Consider the following 21,840-nt stretch of genomic DNA (forward strand, 5'->3'; position numbering starts at 1 on the left):
AATGCTAGTTATTGTGATTCTCCGTTTGTTCATTCAATAAATACGTATTCATTCAACAAATACATACTCCTCTGTCCATGGAATTGTCCAGGCAAGATGAAGTGGGTAGCTATTCCCTTCTCCAGGGCATCTTCCTGACCCAGGGTTTGAACCTGGGTCTCCCACTGCAGGCAGATGCTTTACTGTCTGAGCCACCAGGGGAGCCCCAGTTGGTTGTAGTGTTGGTGGTTTAGTTGCTAAGTCGTGTCTGACTTGCAATCTCATAGACTGTTGCCCGCCAGACTCCTCTGTCCATGGAGTTTTCCAGGCAAAAATACTAGAGTGGTTTGCCGTTTCCTTTTCCAGGGGTCTTCCTGAACCTGGGTCTCCTGCACTGTAGGCAGATTCTTTACCAACTGAACTACCAGGGAGTCACTAGTAAAAGTCTGTAACCTGGGTGCTGGTAAACCCCCTCATATCCTGCTGCTGCTGCTGCTAAGTCACTTCAGTCGTGTCTGACTCTGTGTGACCCCATAGACGGAAGCCCACCAGGCTCCCCCGTCCCTGGGATTCTCCAGGCAAGAACACTGGAGTGGGTTGCCATTTCCTTCTCCAGTGTGTGAAAGTGAAAAGGGAAAGTGAAGTTGCTCAGTCGTGTCCGACCCTTAGCGACCCCACGGACTGCAGCCTACCAGGCTCCTCCATCCATGGGGTTTTCTAGGCAAGAGTACTGGAGTGGCTTGCCATTGCCTTCTCCGCCCTCATATCCTAGTGGAATGAAATTTACTTGATAGTGATTGAATAACAAAGATGGTGGACTTACATGAATGATCTGGTTTTACTCTAGAAGGGCACAGCTTTTAGTGGAATGGATGCATTTATAAACAAATAATTACACTCAGTGGTGAGTGTTCTGCACCAGTGTATAGAAAATATTGTGAATGCATGGTTGCAGGAGTCATGAATCATGTGTTTTGGGGTAGGTCCCTCACGACAGAGAAGAACTAGTACTGGAAAGCCTAGTACTAGGCTAAAGTTAAATGTTTATTATAGTTAAATGTTTTTGAAAACTCCATGTTTGTGTGTGTATATGCATCTTAAAGAACTTGGTGAATCAGGGCCATATGTTTTATTTTATTTATTTATTCTTTTGGCTCCACCTCACGGCTTGTGGTGGAGAAGGAAATGGCAACCCACTCCAGTATTTTTGCCTGGATAATTCCATGGACAGAGGAGCCTGGCAGGCTACACTCTATGGGGTCGCAAGAGTCGGACACGACCAAGTGACTAAGCACGCACACAGCACACGTCTTGTGGGATCTTGGTTCCCGGCCCAGGGATTGAACCTGTGTCCTCTGCAGTGGAAACATGGAGTCCTAACCACTGGACTACCAGGGGTGGGCCATTTAATTTATTTATTAAACTGTCTACAGTGAAATACTGAAAGGTAGGGGGGAAAAAACCCTTAAGACCAAAAGGTTTATCTTGAGAATTAGGATTCCCATTCAGTCCAGCCTCTTATTTCTCTTCCTTTTTAGAGGTGTAGTTATCATTACTATGTTTTCTAATTGGTATCGTTACAGAATTATTGTAAATATTTTTGTGTATCTATACATATGTACGGATGTGAGAGTTGGACTGTGAAGAAAGCTGATCGCCGAAGAATTGATGCTTTTGAACTGTGGTGTTGGAGAAGACTCTTGAGAGTCCCTTGGACTGCAAGGAGATCCAACCAGTCCATTCTAAAGGAGATCAATCCTGGGTGTTCATTGGAAGGACTGATGCTAAAGCTGAAACTCCAATACTTTGGCCACCTCATGCGACGAGTTGACTCACTGGAAAAGACTCTGATGCTGGGAGGGATTGAGGGTGGGTGGAGACGGGGACGACAGAGAATGAGATGGCTGGATGGCATCACCGACTTGATGGACATGAGTTTGAGTGAACTCGGGATTTGGTGATGGACAGGGAGGCCTGGAGTGCTGTGATTCATGGGGTCGCAAAGAGTCAGACACGACTGAGCGACTGAACTGAACTGAACTGATACATATGTACATACACACACTAATACTTACAATAATTCTGTAACGATACCAATTAAAAAAAATAGTAATGGTAACTGCGTATATATATATATATATATATATAGCTCCCCTTTTAGAACCCAAAACAAGAGTGTATTTTATATACTGTACTGCACCTTTTCCTCTTACTATATGTTTTGGAGATTGTTTCTTATATCATGCAGAAGTGTTCCATTGTAAGACTCTCTAATAATTTGTTTAATCCCTGACTGATGGACACTAAAGTTCTTTCTATGAACCCATTAACAGCTAGATAAATTTTCAAATATGTAAAAATATTAACAGTAAGAACAATATGGTGAGGACTCTTGTACTAAGAATAGCTTCAACACTTATTTTTGTTTATGGTTGGAGTTTCCTAGTGAGCTGATTCTGGGGAAAGGAAGCAGGTTTGGTCGGAGGGAGGAGCTGAGCTGTAATGAGGCCCAGCAGAATCTCAGGTGACCCTGGAGGGTAGAAAGAAGATGGAATGACCCCGCTGAACCATCCTGAATTGACGTGATGGGGACTGGCCTTTACTGTTTATCTCCGAATTGAGCTTCCCTGGTAGCTCAGCTGGTAAAGAATCTGCCTGCCATGCAGGAGACCCCGGGTCCATTCCTGGGTTGGGAAGATCCCCTGGAGAAGGGATAGGCTCCCCACTCCAGTATTCCTGAGTTTCCCTTGTGGCTCAGTCAGGAAAGAATCTGCTTGGAATGGGGGAGACCTGGTTTTGACCCCTGGGTTGGGAAGATCCCTTGGGGAAGGGAAAGGCTACCCACTCTAGTATTCTGGCCTGGAAAATTTCATGGACCGCAAAGAGTCCGGACATGACTGAGCGACTTTCACTTTCACTGTCCAAACTGATCAGTCCTTGGATGTGGGTTGCAGGCAAGAAGTCTCCCTTTGGCTGGGGGCAGTCATTAGCCAAATGACGAATGCCAAGATGACCTCGTGGTCTTAGCAGCCAGGATAAGAAGTCCTTTGCTCCTCAAGGTAGATCTGGATGCACTCCACCCACCACACTGATGGTTGTATTTTATCTCCATCCTTCCCAATCCTCTCACTCCCTCGGCCTCTCCCCACGTCAGGGCCGGGACAGCAGATCGCTTCATCCATGAAGACTGCAGCTCCACTGACCTTTGAGTAATGCGTTTGTGTAAAGTCTAGATTCACCAGATTGACTGGAGAATGAAGTCTTCTGGTAAATGAAATTTCACGATAAACAAAGACAGCATGGAACACAGGAGGGCATTTATTTCCTTAGGAATCGGGTCTGTGTGTGCTTCTGAGCTGTGAGATCAGTTTGTGGTGTGATTTTGAGAGAGTTAAGATGGACTCTCAAAATGGACCTGATGGACCTAAGTGTGGAGCGAGGGAGGAGGAGCTCTTCCCTAGTGAGTCCAGCACTAGGAGTTATGTTTAGACAAAACTTGTAGTCTTCTTTCCCTTTTATGGCAGATTTTAATAAAAATGCAAAACAGTTTAATTTTCTTTCCTATCAACTTTGAATTTGGAAAATGTAAGCACCTAAGCTATTCTGTACCTATTTATTTATGTTTAAAATTTTTTTTAATTTAAATTTTTAAATTTAATTCTTACTAATTTATGGCATTCAGGGTCTTAGTTTCCCGACCAGGGATTGAACCTGTGCCCCCCGCTGCTGTGGAAGCCTGGAGTCTACCAGGGAAGTCCCTGCCTATTTAAATTAAGGGAAGAGAGGTCCTCCAGGGGGATTGCAGCTTGCAGAACCTGAGAATAAAACCTTCAAGTGAAATTTCAAGGTGTGGTCTGTGTTCCCTGACAGTTTTTTGAAAGGAGGATATTATTGTCCATGTTTTACAGATGGGGAAGCTGAGACCTAGCCTAGAGTGGTAACTTTTTCAAGATTGTGTAGGAAGAGTCAGTATTTGAATATAGTTTTTCTGAGTGTAAGTTCAGTGTTCTTTCAGCTGTTATTTTTGTTGCTGTTGTTGACTGCAGTACAGTTTTATTTCTGTTTAGAACTGAGACATAGGTGCAATCAGGTGAAACAGAAAAATATATGAAATTAAGGTAGGCAAAAGAGATAACTTGGTTTTTATCTCTCAGACCCCTGCTCTTTATGATTTAATTTTTTTTGACTTAAAGATGATTCAAAATTCATTGTATAAATACTCTTGATGAGAAAGCTAATCCTCAGAAGTGAGACGCTGTGATCAAAGATTGCATGGTTAGTGGCAAGATGAGGGATAGAATCTAGGACTTCCATTATTTCACTCTAAAGCTTTTTCAGTGAAAAGCTTATTTAAATAAAGCTTTATTTAAATATAAATAAAGATTATATTTAATAGCCAGTGTCTAAATATGATTTTAAGTTAGATTTGATACGAATTTCCTTTGTATCTCAGTTTGATGCTCAGTTCCCTTCATGCAGCAGGTGATGTTGCCAATAAAGAGAGCAGTTGAATGATGATGGCTGGAAAACTGCATGCTTTGAATTTACATTGCCCTTTAATCAAGAAATTCAGACTTAGATTCCTGTGTTTTGCCAAACTGAATAGTTAGCTCCTGCCTTATTTGCCCACTTTTTATTCTGATCGGTCCCTTAGGATGTTGACTTGGTACAGATTCCGTGGTGGTCCTAGTTAGTCCTTCTTAGAGATGTTTGACTGTTCTGTCCTCATAAGCTGTGCTGTCCTTCAGTTCACATTATTTCCTTAAGTACTTTTGGTGGCTTTTCTACTTTCACTTTTATTTTATTGGATTTTTAAGATGCTGGGAAAAAGGTGTTTTGAGAGATTTACATTTTTTCTGGACTGAGATATACATATTTCTTTGTATTAAGAATGTTCACATCATTTGGTCATATAATGAACTAAACATTTCTCATCCTGTTCTTTTTTCCTTTTGATGTATCTAAGTCATGTACTCACATGACATATAGAGTCAAATAGATCCAGAAGACTTTATTATCCAAAAAAAATTGAAGAGAGGAAAAAAATGTGTTGAAAGCCCACATATCTGTGGCATAATGATTGAGGATTATGTTGGATTTTAGGTAATTCACTGGACATCGATTGATTTGGTTACAGCTGACAAGTACCGTGGAAGACACAAGCTGTTTATCTTAGTTTTGAGTAAATGAATTAGTCCCTAAAAAAGGTCCAGGTTATTAAATGAACACCAGTGATTGAATCATAGAACATATTTACTTATAATGAAAAATTTTTTTCTTAGTAGATGTTCAAGAAATTCCTGCTGCCTAATTATTACACTGTAACCAGATTTATAGGTTTTGAAGTATTCTTTCATATGCTGATTCTAAATGCATTGAAATACATTTAGGTCAAAACAGGTTCTGAAAGCAGTGTATCTTTTCTCTGATTCAAAATTTCACGTTAGGATCTTGTAGTCTCTCGGTTGTCATGAATGAATGTGTTTGTTGTATTTGCTAAAGGGAATTGTAAACTTTTAAGGAAAATTAATTTTATCTCTGATCTGAGAATAATTTGTTTCAGTGGAGAACATGTTAATATACCTAGTAAAGTCAGAATGCATGTAGTTTTGCAAGATTAAAAATGTGTTCGTACATTGTTAGGTATTTGTCCAGTTTTGTATTTATGGCATCTAATTATATGTACCTCACATTACCTCTTCCTTCTTGCTGGTGAGTAGATATGTTTGCATTTTTAAGGAGAGAATAACTCTATGTTTTCCAGCAGAAAAGTGTTATTCTCTTAGAAAAGTCATAGAATGAATTCAGAATCTTGCAGGAAATAGCCACAAAATTATTTGATTTCCTCTTTCTTAAGAAGATTAATTTTGTTTGGGAATGTGGGATCTTAGCTCCCCAACCAGGGATCGAACCTATGCTCTCTGCATTGGAGGCACAGAATCTTAACTACTGGACCACCAGGGAAGTCCCTTGCACCAATCATATTTAATCAACATTATCACTTTTCACTTTCACACATTGGAGAAGGAAATGGCAACCCACTCCAGTGTTCTTGCCTGGAGAATCCCAGGGACGGGGGAGCCTGGTGGGCTTCCGTCTATGGGGTCACACAGAGTCGGACACGACTGAAGTGACCTAGCAGCAGCAGCAGCAGGCTATCTAAGGAAATCCCATGGATGGAGGAGCCTGGTACGCTACAGTCCATGGGGTCATAAAGAGTCGGACATGACTGAGCAACTTCACTTTCACTTTTCACTTTCATTCATTGGAGAAGGAAATGGCAGCCCACTCCAGTGTTCTTGCCTGGAGAATCCCAGGGACGGGGGAGCCTGGTGGGCTTCCGTCTATGGGGTCACACAGAGTCGGACACGACTGACGTGACTTAGCAGCAGCAGCAGCAGGCTATCTAAGGAAATCCCATGGATGGAGGAGCCTGGTACGCTACAGTCCATGGGGTCATAAAGAGTCGGACATGACTGAGCAACTTCACTTTCACTTTTCACTTTCATTCATTGGAGAAGGAAATGGCAGCCCACTCCAGTGTTCTTGCCTGGAGAATCCCAGGGATGGGGGAGTCTGGTGGGCTGCCGTCTATGTGGTCACACAGAGTCGGACACGACTGAAGTGACTTAGCAGCAGGTTATCTAAAGGAATCTTGACTATAAGAGCCTAACTCATTTTAGAGCTGGAAGGAAATATCACTGTGTTTTATGGGGGTATAAATTTCTTGAATTCTCTTAGAAGTTAGGCAGGACTAACTTTTATAGATTGGGCTTGTATTAAAATTAAATATATAGAGATTTTGCCGTGTCCCACCCCAAGCCAGCTAAGTCACCTTCGCCTTTCACATGTTGGCTGACTAGTGATGAATGTTCATTACCTTCTGCCAGCGTGTGGAGGGGCCTGGCCCCCAGTCACAGGGCGACGGTGGTTATTTGTCTCCCTGTCCTCTCTCACCCCCAACAGAGTCCCCCTCCCCTTGCTCGTGGAGACCTTAAACTTTTTCCTCACAGTAATTTCTTGTCATTCTTCTTGCTACTGCTGCTGCTAAGTCACTTCAGTCGTGTCCGACTCTGTGCGACCCCATAGACGGAAGCCCACCAGGCTCCCCCGTCCCTGGGATTCTCCAGGCAAGAACACTGGAGTGGGTTGCCATTTCCTTCTCCAATGTGTGAAAGTGGAAAGTGAAAAGTGAAAGTGAAGTCGCTCAGTCGTGTGCGACCCTTAGCGACCCCACGGACTACAGCCTACCAGGCTCCTCCATCCATGGGATTTTCTAGGCAATAGTACTGGAGTGGCTTGCCATTGCCTTCTCCGTGTCATTCTTCTTACCTCTTCCTTTATGCCATGGGTTTTATTCTTACACACTCTGAAGATGCAGTGTGCAGTGAGGAAGATCATATGTTTATGTGTAACTCAAAAAACCATGGCCTACAAGTAGGAAAATTGTTTTTCCTAATTAACTGAAAGTCTAGTCTAGAGTTAGAGGATTTTTATAAAGGATGAGCTCCCCTATTTTAAAAATATTCTTGAGCTCTCCTGACACATAGCATCTTAGCGAGGCTGTCTCCTTGTCTGAGGAGAGACGGCAGAGCCAGTACCCGAATGTAACTTGACAGTTTTCTCTGCCTCCAACTTTTGAATGTTCTCAAAACCCATTTCCCTACAGTCTGCCTCCAGCTCTGATTTAATCCCTTCTTATCTAGGAGGCTTTTCTATCAAGTCTGTTCTGAGACTCAGGAACACAAATCTATTTCTCCACTTGAGTCCTATAAATAAGACTTTCTGTTCCCTCCCACTCTAGACAAGATCTGGAATCTTATTCTCCTGTTTCTTTTAATACCATCTTCCAGTCTGACACCAGGGCCTTTTGACTGATTATTATTTGTGTGGAAATAATTTCTATTTCTCCTGTGTGTTACTGGACCTCCCTGACCCCAGCAGTGAGGCAGATCAGTATCAGTTGTGATCGTGACCTCTTACTGCAGCTGCATTTCATGTGTGCTTTTATGACTTTTCAACTTTTAAATATTTCACCCAGTAGACACTTTCTGTTTACATCCAGCACTGTGTATAATTTAAGGTCATTTGGCAGGGTGTATATATCTGGGAGTCAGGACAGCTTAGTTTCTTCAGTCTAATGTCCTTGGAAATACAACAGTGAATTTTGAATTCTGGTTCCCCCTCTCCCCCAGGTAGACTGGGCAGAACTTCTTGCCTAATTCCTCAGATGAACAGTTATAATAGCAGATAAAATGATGTACTAGGATCTGTAAGGTCGCGAAAATGGGTGTCTCAAGCTGTAAGGAAATAACCCAGACACCAAGGGAAAGTAACAGACTTTATTGGCAGTGCGCTCCCGGGCAGAACCCACTGACCGCAAGAATGGCCACGAGGAGTTCTGCCCCGAACAAAGGCAGGGTGCGATTTTTATGCCTTCGGGGCAGGAAGTGGCATCATATAACCTGGACAGGCCTAAAATAAGGCAAAGCTCGGGAATGCGAGATTGCGAATGGTCAGCTAGTCAGGGTGGTGAGACCGGGTTGGTCACTCTGGAGGTCAGGAAGTGGGGGCAGATCTTGGTAGAGGGTTATCACGTCAGAGATTCCTCAGCGGTTTGGCGGGACTTTTTCCCTCCGGTGGGGGATGGAGAGGGGAAGAAGGAGCCAAGATAGCCACCAGGAAGGGGAAGCCAAGAAGGCCACCAGCGTCCGACCTTACAGGATCGTCTGGAAGAGATGCAGTAATACCTTTGTCATGTTATGGGCAGTTGTTTTCACTTATTTTAAGGGCTGGGAAATGCATTCTTGCGTTCGTCTTCCAGGTTTCCTTGAGCTCCTCATCACTTGAATCCCAGAACGTTCCTTCCTGTTGCACTGGAACAGATGCAGCTCCTGGTCACACGCATGCTCCTTAGTCTTGAATCTGTGTATCTGTGTTCTCTTAAAACTAGGCAGATGCATTGAATGGGAGTCCTCACATATCAAGGGAAATGGTGTTTTCTTTTTACTTTTTGGCTGCATCGCATGGCGTGTGGGATCTTTGTTCCCCAGCTGGGGATTGAACCTCTGTCCCCTGGAATGGAAGTGCGAAGTCCTGACCGTTGGGCTTCCAAGGAAGTCCCCGGTGTTCTTTATTGATCTCACCGTGTTGGGTTAGTTGCTGTGAGCTTATTTAGTTGAGAGAAATCTTTGGTGATACATCTTAAAAATGAATGTTGTCACCATGGAGAAGTGAACTCCTTCCAGATTCTCTTTTTGAGAAAGTCACTGGTGAATATTTCTGCATATCTAAGGTTATTGATATTTCTCCCAGCAATCTTGATTCCAGCTTGTGCTTCTTCCAGCCTAGCGTTCCTCATGATGTACTCTGCATATAAGTTAAATAAGCAAGGTGACAATATACAACCTTGATGTACACCTTTTCCTATTTGGAACCAGTCTGTTGTTCCATGTCCAGTTCTAACTGTTGCTTCCTGACCTGCATACAGGTTTCTCAAGAGGCAGGTCAGGTGGTCTGGGATTCCCATCTCTTTCAGAATGTTCCACAGTTTATTGTGATCGACACAGTCAAAGGCTTTGGCATAGTCAATGGAGCAGAAATAGATGTTTTTCTGAAACTCTCTTGCTTTCTCCATGATCCAGCGGATGTTGGCAATTTGATCTCTGGTACCTCTGCCTTTTTTAAAACCTGCTTGAACATCTGGGAGTTCACGGTTTACATATTGCTGAAGCCTGGCTTGGAGAATTTTGAGCATGACTTTGCTAGCGTGTGAGATGAGGGCAATTGTCCGGTAGTTTGAGCATTCTTTGGCATTGCCTTTCTTTGGGATTGGAATGAAGACTGACCTCTTCCAGTCCTGTGGCCACTGCTGAGTTTTCCAAATCTGCTGGCATATTGAGTGCAGCACTTTCACAGCATCATCTTTCAAGACTTGTAATAGCTCAACTGGAATTCCATCACCTCCACTAGCTTTGTTAGTAGTGATGCTTTCTAAGGCCCACCTGACTTCACATTCCAAGATGTCTGGCTCTAGGTCAGTGATCACGTTATCGTGACTATCTTGGTCGGGAAGATCTTTTTTGTACAGTTCTTCTGTGTATTCTTGCCACCTCTTCTTAATATCTTCTGCTTCTGTTAGGTCCATACCATTTCTGTCCTTTATAGAGCCCATCTTTGCATGAAATGTTCCCTTGGAATCTCTAATTTTCTTGAAGAGGTCTTTTGTTTTTCCTATTCTGTTGTTTTCCTCTATTTCTTTGCATTGATCACTGAGGAAGTCTTTCTTATCTCTCCTTGCTATTCTTTGGAACTCTGCATTCAGATGCTTATATCTTTCCTTTTCTCCTTTGCTTTTCGCTTCTCTTCTTTTCACAGCTATTTGTAAGGCCTCCTCAGACAGCCATTTCGCTCTTTTGCATTTCTTTTCCATGGGGATGGTCTTGGTCCCTGTCTCCTGTACAATGTCACAAACCTCCGTCCAGAGTTCATCAGGCACTCTATCTATCAGATCTAGTCCCTTAAATCTATTTCTCACTTCCACTGTATAATCATAAGGGATTTGATTGAGGTCATATCTGAATGGTCTAGTGGTTTTCCCTACTTTCTTCAATTTAAGTCTGAACTTCGCAATAAGGAGTTCATGATCTGAGCCACAGTCAGCTCCTGGTCTTGTTTTTGCTAACTGTATACAGCTTCTCCATCTTTGGCTGCAAAGAATATAATCAATCTGATTTCGGTGTTGACCATCTGGTGATGTCCATGTGTAGAGTCTTCTCTTGTGTTGTTGGAAGAGGGTGTTTGCTATGACCAGTGAATTCTCTTGACAAAACTCTATTAGCCTTTGCCCTGCTTCATTCCGTGCTCCAAGGCCAAATTTGCCAGTTACTCCAGGTGTTTCTTGACTTCCTACTTTTGCATTCCAGTCCCCGATAATGAAAAGGACATCTTTTTTGGGTGTTAGTTCTAAAAGGTCTTGTAGGTCTTCATAGAACCCATTAACTTCAGCTTCTTCAGCATTACTGGTTGGGGCATAGGCCTGGATTACTGTAATATTGAATGGTTTGCCTTGGAAACGAACAGAAATCATCCTGTCATTTTTAAAATTGCATCCAAGTACTGCATTTCGGACTCTTTTGTTGACCATGATGGCTACTCCATTTCTTCTAAGGGATTCCTGCCCACAGTAGTAGATATAATGGTCATCCAAGTTAAATTCACCCATTCCAGTCCATTTTAATTCACTGATTCCTAGAATGTCGACGTTCACTCTTGCCATCTCCTGTTTGACCACTTCCAATTTGCCTTGATTCATGGACCTAACATTCCAGGTTCCTATGCAATATTGCTCTTTACAGCACCGGACCTTGCTTCTATCACTGGTCACATCCACAACTGGGTATTGGTTTTGCTTTTGCTCCATCCCTTTATTCCTTCTATAGTTATTTCTCCACTGAGCTCCATTAGCATACTGGGCACCTACCGACCTGGGGAATTCCTCATTCATTATCCTATCATTTTGCCCTTTGTCACTGTTCATGGGGTTCTCAAGGCAAGTATACTGAAGTGGTTTGCCATTCCCTTCTCCAGGGGACCACATTCGGCTGTGGTCCATGTGATCAGATCAGCTAGTTTCCTGTGATTATGATTTCGTTTGTCTGCCCTCTGGTGCCCCCTCGCAATACCTACCGTCTTATTTGGGTTTCTCTTACCTTGGTCGTGGAAAATCTCTTCACAGCCGCTCCAGCAAAGTGCAGCTGCTGTACCTTACCTTGGACGAGGGGTATCTCCTCAAGGCCGCCCCTCCTGACCTTGAACACGGAGTAGCTCCTCTCGGCCCTCCTGCGCCCGCGCAGCCACCGCCTGTTGGACGTGGGGCAGCTCCTCTCGGCCGCCGGCCCTGGCCTCAGGCATGGGGTAGCTCCTCACGGCCGCACCTCTTTGTGTGGTTCGTTGCGCCGGGGCCGGCGTCTCTCGCGTCGCGTCTGCGCCCACGGGGCCGGCGTCTTTCAAAAGCCTCTTGATGAAAGTGAAAGAGGAGAGTGAAAAGGTTGGTTTGAAGCTCAACATTCAGAAAACAAAGATCATGGCATCTGGTCCCATCACTTCATGGGAAATAGATGGAAAAACAGTGGAAACAGTGTCAGACTTTGTTTTTTTGGGCTCCAAAATCACTGCAGATGCTGATTGCAGCCATGAAATTAAAAGACGCTTGCTCCTTGGAAGGAAAGTTATGACCAACCTTGATAGTATATTAAAAAACAGAGACATTACTTTGCCAACCAAGGTCCGTCTAGTCAAGGCAATGGTTTTTCCCATGGTCATATATGGATGTGAGAGTTGGACTGTGAAGAAAGCTGATCGCCGAAGAATCGATGCTTTTGAACTGTGGTGTTGGAGAAGACTCTTGAGAGTCCCTTATACTGCAAGGAGATCCAACCAGTCCATTCTAAAGGAGATCAATCCTGGATGTTCATTGGAGGGACTGATGCTAAAGCTGAAACTGCAATACTTTGGGCACCTCATGCGACGAGTTGACTCACTGGAGAAGACTCTGATGCTGGGAAAGGTTGGGGGCGGGAGGAGAAGGGGACGACGGAGAATGAGATGGCTGGATGGCATCACCGACTCTGTGGACATGAGTTTGAGTGTACTCCGGGAGTTGGTGATGGACAGGGAGGCCTGGCGTGCTGTGATTCATGGGGTCGCGGAGAGTCGGACACGACTGAGCGACTGAACTGAACTGAACTGAACTGGTGAATATGTTATTCAGCCAGTAATGTGCTGTACCCAATTTGTTAAAACTGGCTCAGTGCTCTGTTTTATTTACCAATGTTAAATAGGAATATGGAAATAATTGTTAATGCCATGGTAGTCTATGAGCTGCTGAACATGGTACATAAAGGATTTTATAAATAAGAAAGGAAGTTGGGGTTTTTCCCTCAAATACCTTTTACTTGTAGCAAACAGATGAAGTTTGGGGAGAAACAAATTGATGAAAGCCATTTTGTTTTTGAGTCGCTAAGTTGTGTCCGACTCTTTGTGACTCCATGGACCGCATCACGTCAGGCTTCCTTGTCCTTCACCGTCTCCCGGAGTTTGCTCAAACCTAATGTCCATTGAGTCAGTGATGCAATCCCACCATCTCATCCTCTGTTATCCCCTTCTCTTCCTGCCTTCAATCTTTCCCAGCATCAGGGTCTTTTCTAATGAGTTGGCTCTTCATATCAGGGGGCCAAAGTATTGGAGTTTCAGCTTCAGCATCAGTCTTTCTAATGGATATTCAGGATTGATTTCCTTTAGGATTGACTGGTTTGATTTCCTTGTAGACCAAGGGACTCTCAAGAGTCTTATCCAACACTGTAGCGTGAAATCCATGAATTTGAACAAAAAATAAAAGATGCAGTATATATAGATTGCATTTGATAAAAATCATTCATAATTTTTTACTTGCCTCATTTTCTTTCCAGGGAGTGGATTTGTGTTTTAGTTTTTATTTGTTTAAAGAGTATAAGTAGTGGGTTAAAGAAAAGACGTTTGCTAAAAGCAACCAGTAATGAGACCATAGATGTTAAACTAGTTTCTTTCATAGAAAGTGGCTATTCCTTGAAGTGTTTCTGAAAAGTTCCTGGGACAGTCTTAGATTCTACAGTGTCTAGATTATACCCGTGTCTTTTGTTGCCACTTAGAAATCAAGTCAATCATGGGGTTCCCCGGTGGTCCAGTGGCTGACAGTTCCCCCACCGGCTTGATGCCTAGTCTGGGAAGGTTCCGTGCGCAGCGGGTCAGCTAAGCCCGTGTGGCACAGCTGACTGGCCGGTGCCGTGGAGCCCACCAGCTGCATGTAGAGAGAGGGAAAGGCACCCAGTCATTTCCGACCCTCTGCGACCCCGTGGACGATGCAGTCCATGGAGCTCTCCAGGCCAGAATCCTGGAGTGGGGAGCCTTTCCCTTCTCCAGGGATCTTCCCAACCCAGGGATTGAACCCCTGTCTCCTGCACTGCAGGCAGATTCTTTACCAGCTGAGCTACCAGGGAAGCCCCAACGAGAGAAAACTCGCACGCAATGAAAGACCCAGTGCCTCCAAAAATAATAAATAAAAACAATCAAACCAGTCATTGCCGGGCCCTCGGGGCCATGAGGTCAACCTAGCTGGCAGGGCTCTTCTGAGGGTCCGTGAGGTCCTGTTTTCCCCACAGGAAAAGCAGAGAGGGAGGCAGTCAGGTGACTGATGGCGGAGGCCCAGCTTCCCGCTGGTCAGCAGAGCAGCCCCTGGACCCAGGTTCTGTCAGCCCAGACCGACTGTGAGCTCTGACAGGCCAGTCTGAGAGGATGAATCTGAGACTACTGGTTTACAGGAAGCAGAGTGACGAGGCAACCTGTGCTACTGGATTAGAATGTATTTCAACTAATAGCATGAAACCTCCCTGGTGGCTCAGACGGTAAAGAATCTGCCTGCAGGAGACCTGGGTTCCATCCCTGGGTCAGGAAGATACCCTGGAGAAGGGAATAGCAACCCACTCCAGTACTCTTGCCTGGAGAATCCCATGGACAGAGGAGCTGGGCAGGCTATAGTCTATCGGGGGGGGCGGTCCTCAAAGAGTTGGACACGACTGAAGCGACTTAGCATGCATGCATGATGTTTAGGGGAACTTTTGGCACTAAGGAAGTTCAAGTGGGCTTCAAAATAAAAGTGTGTGATGTGTTTCAGAGGGAAATACCGTAACGTTTAACGTTGTTCTCACGCGTTCCCAGGTCTGCCAGCAGGATGGCAGGGAACAGCCTGGTCCTGCCCATCGTCCTGTGGGGCCGCAGAGCCCCAACACACTGCATCTCAACTCTGCTGCTGACGGACGACGGGGCCACGATCGTGACGGGGTGCCGCGACGGGCAGATATGTCTCTGGGACCTTTCCGTAGACTTGGATGTGAGTGTTTGAAACGCCGATCCCACTTTTTGCATGCAAAAAGCTACTTAACAAAAAATAACACAGTTCCAGAATAATTTCACCTCTGTATTTTCTATGAGATACATTTTGTCTAAAATTAGTGTTCAGAATGATTATCAACATTACTCATCAGAGTTGACTTCTGCTGGTTTTTGGCTTGATTTCCAAAGATAATAGCTATCCTACCTGGCTTACTAGGTTACATTTCAGATTTTTTCAGAACATTTCTAACCATATTGAAGGAGGTTTCCAAAAAGATACTAAAAAACAATTTTGAGCCTTCTAAGATCGGTGTCTTGAAGAGAGAAAAGCTTTGTAAAAATGTACGAAACGTACATTATTTTAAAAATCAGTGTGGGTTTTTTTGCCATCCTTTTCTGCTGTGTACTCTGCTCCTGGGCACTCTCTGTGGGCAGACGCTCTTTTTTCCATATTTTAACCTCCAATCTCTGACAACTTCCCCGGGAATTTTTCTGTAAGGAGGAGCAGAGAAGATGGGGTGATAGTTGTCATGGAATGTAGAGGCAAGAAAGTTGCTTTTATAAGTAAAATACTTTTGAACAGCTTTATTGAGATAAAATTTACATCGTACAATACACCCTTCAAAGTGTCCAACGTAATGATTTGTACTCTGTTCACAGGGTTGTGCCACTGACCAGAGTCAGTTTTAGAACGTGTTCATCATCTGAACCACCTGGGTAGTTCAGTGGTTAAGAATCTGTGCTTCTTCTCCAGGGGGCTCGGGTTCAATCCCTGGTCAGGGAACTAAGATACCACATACTATGTGGTGTGGCAAAAAATAAAAAATAAAATGTCAGAGAGAAATTGCAGAAGCAGTATTTCGTGAGTACATAGAGAGATGGAGATAAGAGTAAAGGAGGGAAACTTGTTAATATAGGTGTTGTCTGCTCTATACAGTGTTTAATTGCTTCTACTACCTGTAGAGCTATAATTTTCGAGACTAAAACTATAATTGCAGGGAATTTTATAATACATGGCAAGAATGAAAGAAGTGAAATATTATGGTAAAAGCTCAGCATTGCAGGCGAATGAAGTTGGCTTGAATCTTGGCTGCTCTAGTGTCTAGCTGTGTGACTTTGGGCAATTTACCTACCTGTCTCATGCCTACATCTCATGATGTTTAAAATAGGGTCAACCACACAAGGGTTTGATAAGGATTCTGTGAGGGAAGTTATAGTAAGCAGTTATCACAGTGCTTGTACATAGTAAGGCTTTATGTAATGAATAATTATAGCATCTCAGGTAGTAGAAAGGAAAAAAAAAAAAGCTAAAAGAAAAAAGAAAGGAGTGTGGAATGATGTCTGGCTATAGAATTAGTGGCCTCAAGACCCCAGACTGGAGCATTAGTGTTGGTGTTTAGTCTTAAGAACTGTCTCATCACAACTTTTAACTCTAAACATCACTCCTTGCCACTGATAACTTGATAACTGTCGCTTTTGAACTGTGGTCTTTGAGGATGGATTGTTTTTTGATCAGTTGAACAGATTATCTTGAATATCTCTGTACTAGTTATATGTGAAATGTTTATTAGTTAATAACTGTGACATAAATTTTTATGGAATATGGTGAGATAAAAATAGAAAGGTATAAATATAACAATAGACCGCATTTTTACTTTTCTTCTATGTTGGTACTCATTGTGTGAAGCCTCCAAGTTTGCTTTTTCTCAGAATTGCTTTGGCCATTTGGTGTCTTTTATGGTTCTACGCAAATTTCATCAAGGTTTTTTCTATTTCTGTGAAAAACACCATTGGAATTTTGATAGGATTGCATTGACTCTGCAGATTGCTTTGAGTAGTATGGACCTTTTAACAACATTAATTCTTCCAACCCAAGACTGTGGGGTGTCTTTCCACTTATTTGTTTGCCATTTCTCTCATTAGTGTCTTATGATTTTTGGAATACAGGTGCTTCACCTCCTTGGTTGAATTTATTTCTAAGTAGTTTATTCTTTTTGATGCCATTGTAAGTGGGATTGCTTAATTTCTCTGTCTGATAACTTGTTGTTATAGAAACAACAGAGTTTTGGATGTTTATTTTGTATCCTGCAACTTTAATTTCTTCATTAGTTTTAATAGTCTTTTGGTTGAGTCTTTAGGATTTTCTACGTATAAGATCATGTCATCTGCTGAGAAAACATTACTTCTTCCTTTCTAACTTGGTTGCTTTATTTATTACTTGTTGCTCAGTTGCTCTGGCTAAGATCTCCTGTATTATGTTAAATGGAAATGTCAAGAGAAATCATCCTTGTCTTGTTCTTGATCTTAGAGAAAGGCTTTTAGTGTTCTCTACATGGGCTTGTTCCATATGGCCTTTATTGTGTTGGGGCACATTCCTTCTCCACCCAGTTTGTTGCGAGTGTTTAATCAGGAAAGGGTATTGAGTTTTGTCAGGTGCTTTTATTGCCCTGTTGAGATGATTATGTGCTTCTTTTCCTTCAGTTATCTTTCGTCTTTCTGGGTTTTGGTGGGAGTACAGTCTGTCCTAGCTACTCTATTATGACTGAAAATGGAATTTTCTAGCAAAGCCATGTACATTGAAAATAAAACTAACCATTGGTAAATTTGATTTTCTTGGGAAAAAATCAAAGAATTGACCAAAAGCATTTTTTTTTCCAGTGGAGGAATATGGAATCTCTGTTTGGAAATGGGATTGGTTGTATGAGAAAACATTCTAGGCCTATTCTAACCATAAACAATGATAGTATTTTTCTTTCAATTCTAATTATGCAAAATACGACTAAGGTGATTTTGATTCCAAAATTGATAGCGTGAAAGGTATTAATCATTCTCTTTTCTTAAGCTGGGTATTGACTATGTGGTTAGATGTTTTTTATATCTGGTACATATGTTATAAGTATTATTTGTATATGTATAAAATGTTAAGAAATATATCCTGAAATTACTTAAAGCCCTGATATAACCTAAAATAATAGCATGCTATTTGGTCCAAAGTAGATGAATTTGGAGGCTGATTGCCAGACTATTTTAGAAAGTGGGTATTAAGCCATCCTTTCAAAGGCACTATGGCAGTAAATCATTTTTCTCTGAAGGTCATTATTAGTTCCTGATAGTTAACGTTGACACCAGCTTTTGGTACCTGTTCTCTATTTTTTGTGTTTGGAATGTCAGCCTAGAGGGTCTAAATGTGCTTTCAGATCATGGAAAGTATTACTTTAAAAATAAGTGAGGGGAAATTATTTTATGTGCGAATTCACGTTCTTCACCTGACTTCTCTGTGCACTGGAGCTTTGTGCTAACCGCTGCCCTGCTTTGCACCTTGGCTCCACCCCTCTCTGTGTATTGGGCCAGTACTGTTGCCTCGTGGTGTCCCGCTCTTGACCTTGGCACTGTTGGTGGGCTGATTGTGAGCATTGAACTGGTGGGAGTCACTGTTTTGCTGCTGTTAGTTTTTGGTGTCCTGAGCAGTTCTTCTCAAATCTGTATCTGTACATTTATACTGAATATTTAACAGGATTCCTGAAAAACTTTAGAAAACATACTGTGTATTTCCAGGTCAATCCTCGAGCACTGTTGTTTGGTCACACAGCGTCAATCACCTGTTTGTCTAAAGCTTGCGCGTCTAGTGACAAACAGTATATTGTGAGCGCCTCTGAGAGTGGGTAAGTATTTTCTTATTCGCTTTTCTCCTCTTAAGTCTTTAATGCAAATAATACCAATGTATTAGTAAGTAGGGAATTTTATTTTATTTTTTTGAATATCTTTTAAATAAATGTCTCAGTTGTGTCAACATAAAGATGTTTGAAATATGGTTTCAAAATGAATTTTATCTTTATTAATGATTTTTATAGTACTTTTATTGTAATTTATGGTTATGTCTCTGCCTTGCTTTTGAGAAACTCAGAATACTGTAAAAGTTTAAGTATGGCCGTTAATCTCCATGGCATTTTTACTGAGTTGGCAGACAACTTTGAGAGTTTTAAGAAACCTCAGTGATGCTCGGTTAGCATAAATTTGGAATATGAAGCCATACAAAAGTTTGATCAGTTATATGGATGTATGTTAATACACTAACGTAGCTATATCCATTCCTAAGTCTCAGAGCTTGCTTTTGGAAAGGTAGGTCATTGGACACCAGGTGAAGGGCCTAGAATGGGGGGAATAAAAACTTTTGGGGTGTTTAGAACATGTATATTTATGCAATACGTTATTGAAGAGCGTCGGGGAACTGGAAGAGAGTTATTTAAGAAATTGTCCCTTCAACTCTCTATAATTTATGAATCTGAAAAGAACCTTATGTAACTGAGAAGCAGTATCAGGTAAATTCATATTAGAATGCGTATTCTAAACAGGTAAGTCTGTGTCCTTTGAAAAATTTATACCACATGGGATATAGGAAAGTGAAAGTGAAAGTCGCTCAGTCGTGTCCGACTCTTTGCAACCCCATGGACTGTCCATGGAATTCTCCAGGCCAGAACACTGGAGTGGGGAGCCTTTCCCTTCTCCAGGGATCTTCCCAACCCAGGGATCAAACCCAGGTCTCCCGCACTGCAGGCAGATTCTTTACCACCTGAGCCAGCAGGGAAGCCCTAAGGCATCTTAAAGAATACCCTAATAATAAGTATCAGGATCCCTGCATTTTTAATGTTCTCTGTTAAATACATCTTCAGTTTATTCCTTTAAAGGACAAGGCGTATTGACATTTCTAATTTTGAGCGTTGTCTCTTTAATCAGTTTTTTGGTCTTCAGTTCAGTTGCTTTTGGTCAGTCAGTTCAGTTGCTCAATCGTGTCTGACTCTTTGTGACCCCATGAACTACATACAGTAAAACTTCTGCAGCAAATGTGAAATCAAAACTGGAATATTGTGTTTAATTTGCAAAGATTTGGAAATTAGTTGACCTTAAGTTTTGTGTTTTGAAGTGCTAAATTTTCTAGCTATGTTGATAATCAATGGAAAATTGGAATGGTTTAAATTAAACATTTAGTTCCAGTTTTTGTCACCTGCCCTTTTATAATAAATCACTTAGGCCTGTGCTCTGCTTCATTATTACCCTTACTCTGAGCTTGAGGGGGAGAGAGCAGCCACTCTGGCACAGAGGCAGAGGAGGAGTGTTCGGGAGGGCCTCCTGCCAGTTCTGGCCAGAACCGCTCCCGAGACTCCACCAACTAAAAGGGAACCAGGAAATGCAGTCCTCCCTTTTGTCCAGAAAGAATGTGGATGGGGCAGGGGTGGTTAGGTTGGAGGGCAATTTAAGGCGGTGGCTGGGAGGGCCAGAATTTTTGGTGAACAGCGATAATGACTATATACTGCTTTTTCTGAAATATGTCCGTTTTAATGGAAGATTAATTTTAAACTTGACAAAGTTGAACCGTGCTTTTAAAACTCAGATTTAAAGTCAGCGATTATTTTGTTTTATAGGGAGATGTGCCTTTGGGACGTGAATGATGGCAGATGTATTGAATTTACAAAATTAGCTTGCACACATACTGGCATACAGGTTGGTATTGATTTCTGCAGCTGGCCAACTCAGCACCGATGGTCAGTTTAAAAAGTGTTTTTTTTTTTTTAACACCGATTCTCTATTTTTATATGAAAATGTGTGAGAATGGGTAATGGCACAGGAAGACTAGAATTGCAGCAGTTGAAGTCTTCTTCATGAGACAGTGTAGTGGGGGAGGAAGATCAAGGAGCGGAGACGAGTGTTGAAAGGTGTGAGCCAGCCATCGTCACTGCTTCGTCTGCTCCTGCTCGGTGTCTTGGTTACCCAAGTGGGAGCCCCTTTATTGGTTGGGTAAGCGTTCTGCATCCTAAATAATGGAATTCTCTCTTGCTCAAGCCTTTATGATTCCACTCATGACTGACACAATCCATTTAAATTTTTTTTTTTCTTTTTTGGCTGCTCTGAGTCTTTTCTAGTTGTGGTGCGTAGGCTGTGGTTGAGGCCTATGGGCTTAGTTGCCCTGAGACATGGGGGATCTTAGTTCCCTGGCCAGGGATTGAACCTCTGATCCCTGCTTTGGAAGGCAGATTCTTAGCCACTGGACCATCAGAGAAGTCTGACACAATCCACTATTTTGGACAATACCCTTTTCCTCGCTTGTGCAGTTGGCCTTGGGTCTGTGAAAGACATGACCTTTTCACGTACCTAGCTTAACTCAGGAATTTACAGGAATTTATAGCTTCTCGCCTACATTCCTGGTATTCCCCCTTATTCTTTCATAATTGTCAAATTCTTTGTGCTTCAGATTACTCATCATTTACTGCGCTGAGTGTTGGGAAAATTGCAGTGTATGTAGAAAGTGTGATTTATAGTCTTAATGGGGAAAGAGAGGGAGAGGAAGGAACTCAGACTTACAGCAGATATCTAGGCCTTTCTTGTATGGCGTCTCATTTAGCCCCACCCATATTCTAATGCATCAGATAGGAGAACATCCTTTTTTCTGTAAGGAGGCTGATGGTCAGAGTGATTAAATAACTTGCCCCCGTCTTCAGTTCAGTTCAGTTCAGTTCAGTCGCTCAGTCGTGTCCGACTCTCCGCAATCCCATGAATCACAGCACGCCAGGTCTCCCTGTCCATCACCAACTCCCGGAGTTCACTCAAACTCATGTCCACAGAGTCGGTGATGCCATCCAGCCATCTCATTCTCTGTCGTCCCCTTCTCCTCCCGCCCCCAACCTTTCCCAGCATCAGAGTCTTTTCCAGTGAGTCAACTCGTCGCATGAGGTGGCCAAAGTATTGCAGTTTCAGCTTTAGCATCAGTCCTTCCAATGAACACCCAGGATCGATCTCCCTTAGAATGGACTGGTTGGATCTCCTTGCGGTACAAGGGACTCCCAAGAGTCTTCTCTAACACCACAGTTCAAAAGCATCAATTCTTCGGCGATCAGCTTTCTTCACAGTCCAACTCTCACATCCATACATGACCACGGG

At 42.7% G+C, this 21,840-nt stretch overlaps 1 protein-coding gene across 5 annotated transcripts in view; it reads left to right on the forward strand.

Moving 5' to 3' along the window:
• The window catches only part of WDR7 (WD repeat domain 7), a 345,084-nt gene that overhangs the window by 12,819 nt on the left and 310,425 nt on the right, over positions 1-21,840 (forward strand). For all 5 annotated transcript variants that reach the window (XM_055417429.2, XM_055417428.2, XM_055417427.2 and 2 more), the window contains exons 2-4: positions 14,734-14,905; positions 18,463-18,569; positions 20,328-20,406. In XM_055417429.2, the coding sequence (XP_055273404.1) occupies positions 14,747-14,905; positions 18,463-18,569; positions 20,328-20,406 (345 nt within the window). In that variant the 5' untranslated portion in view covers positions 14,734-14,746. The remainder of the gene's footprint in view (positions 1-14,733; positions 14,906-18,462; positions 18,570-20,327; positions 20,407-21,840) is intronic.

This window comes from Moschus berezovskii, chromosome 28 (genome assembly GCF_049115385.1).
Source record: "Moschus berezovskii isolate FMDL1 chromosome 28, NW_MosBer_1.0, whole genome shotgun sequence".
Classification (NCBI taxonomy): domain Eukaryota; kingdom Metazoa; phylum Chordata; class Mammalia; order Artiodactyla; family Moschidae; genus Moschus; species Moschus berezovskii.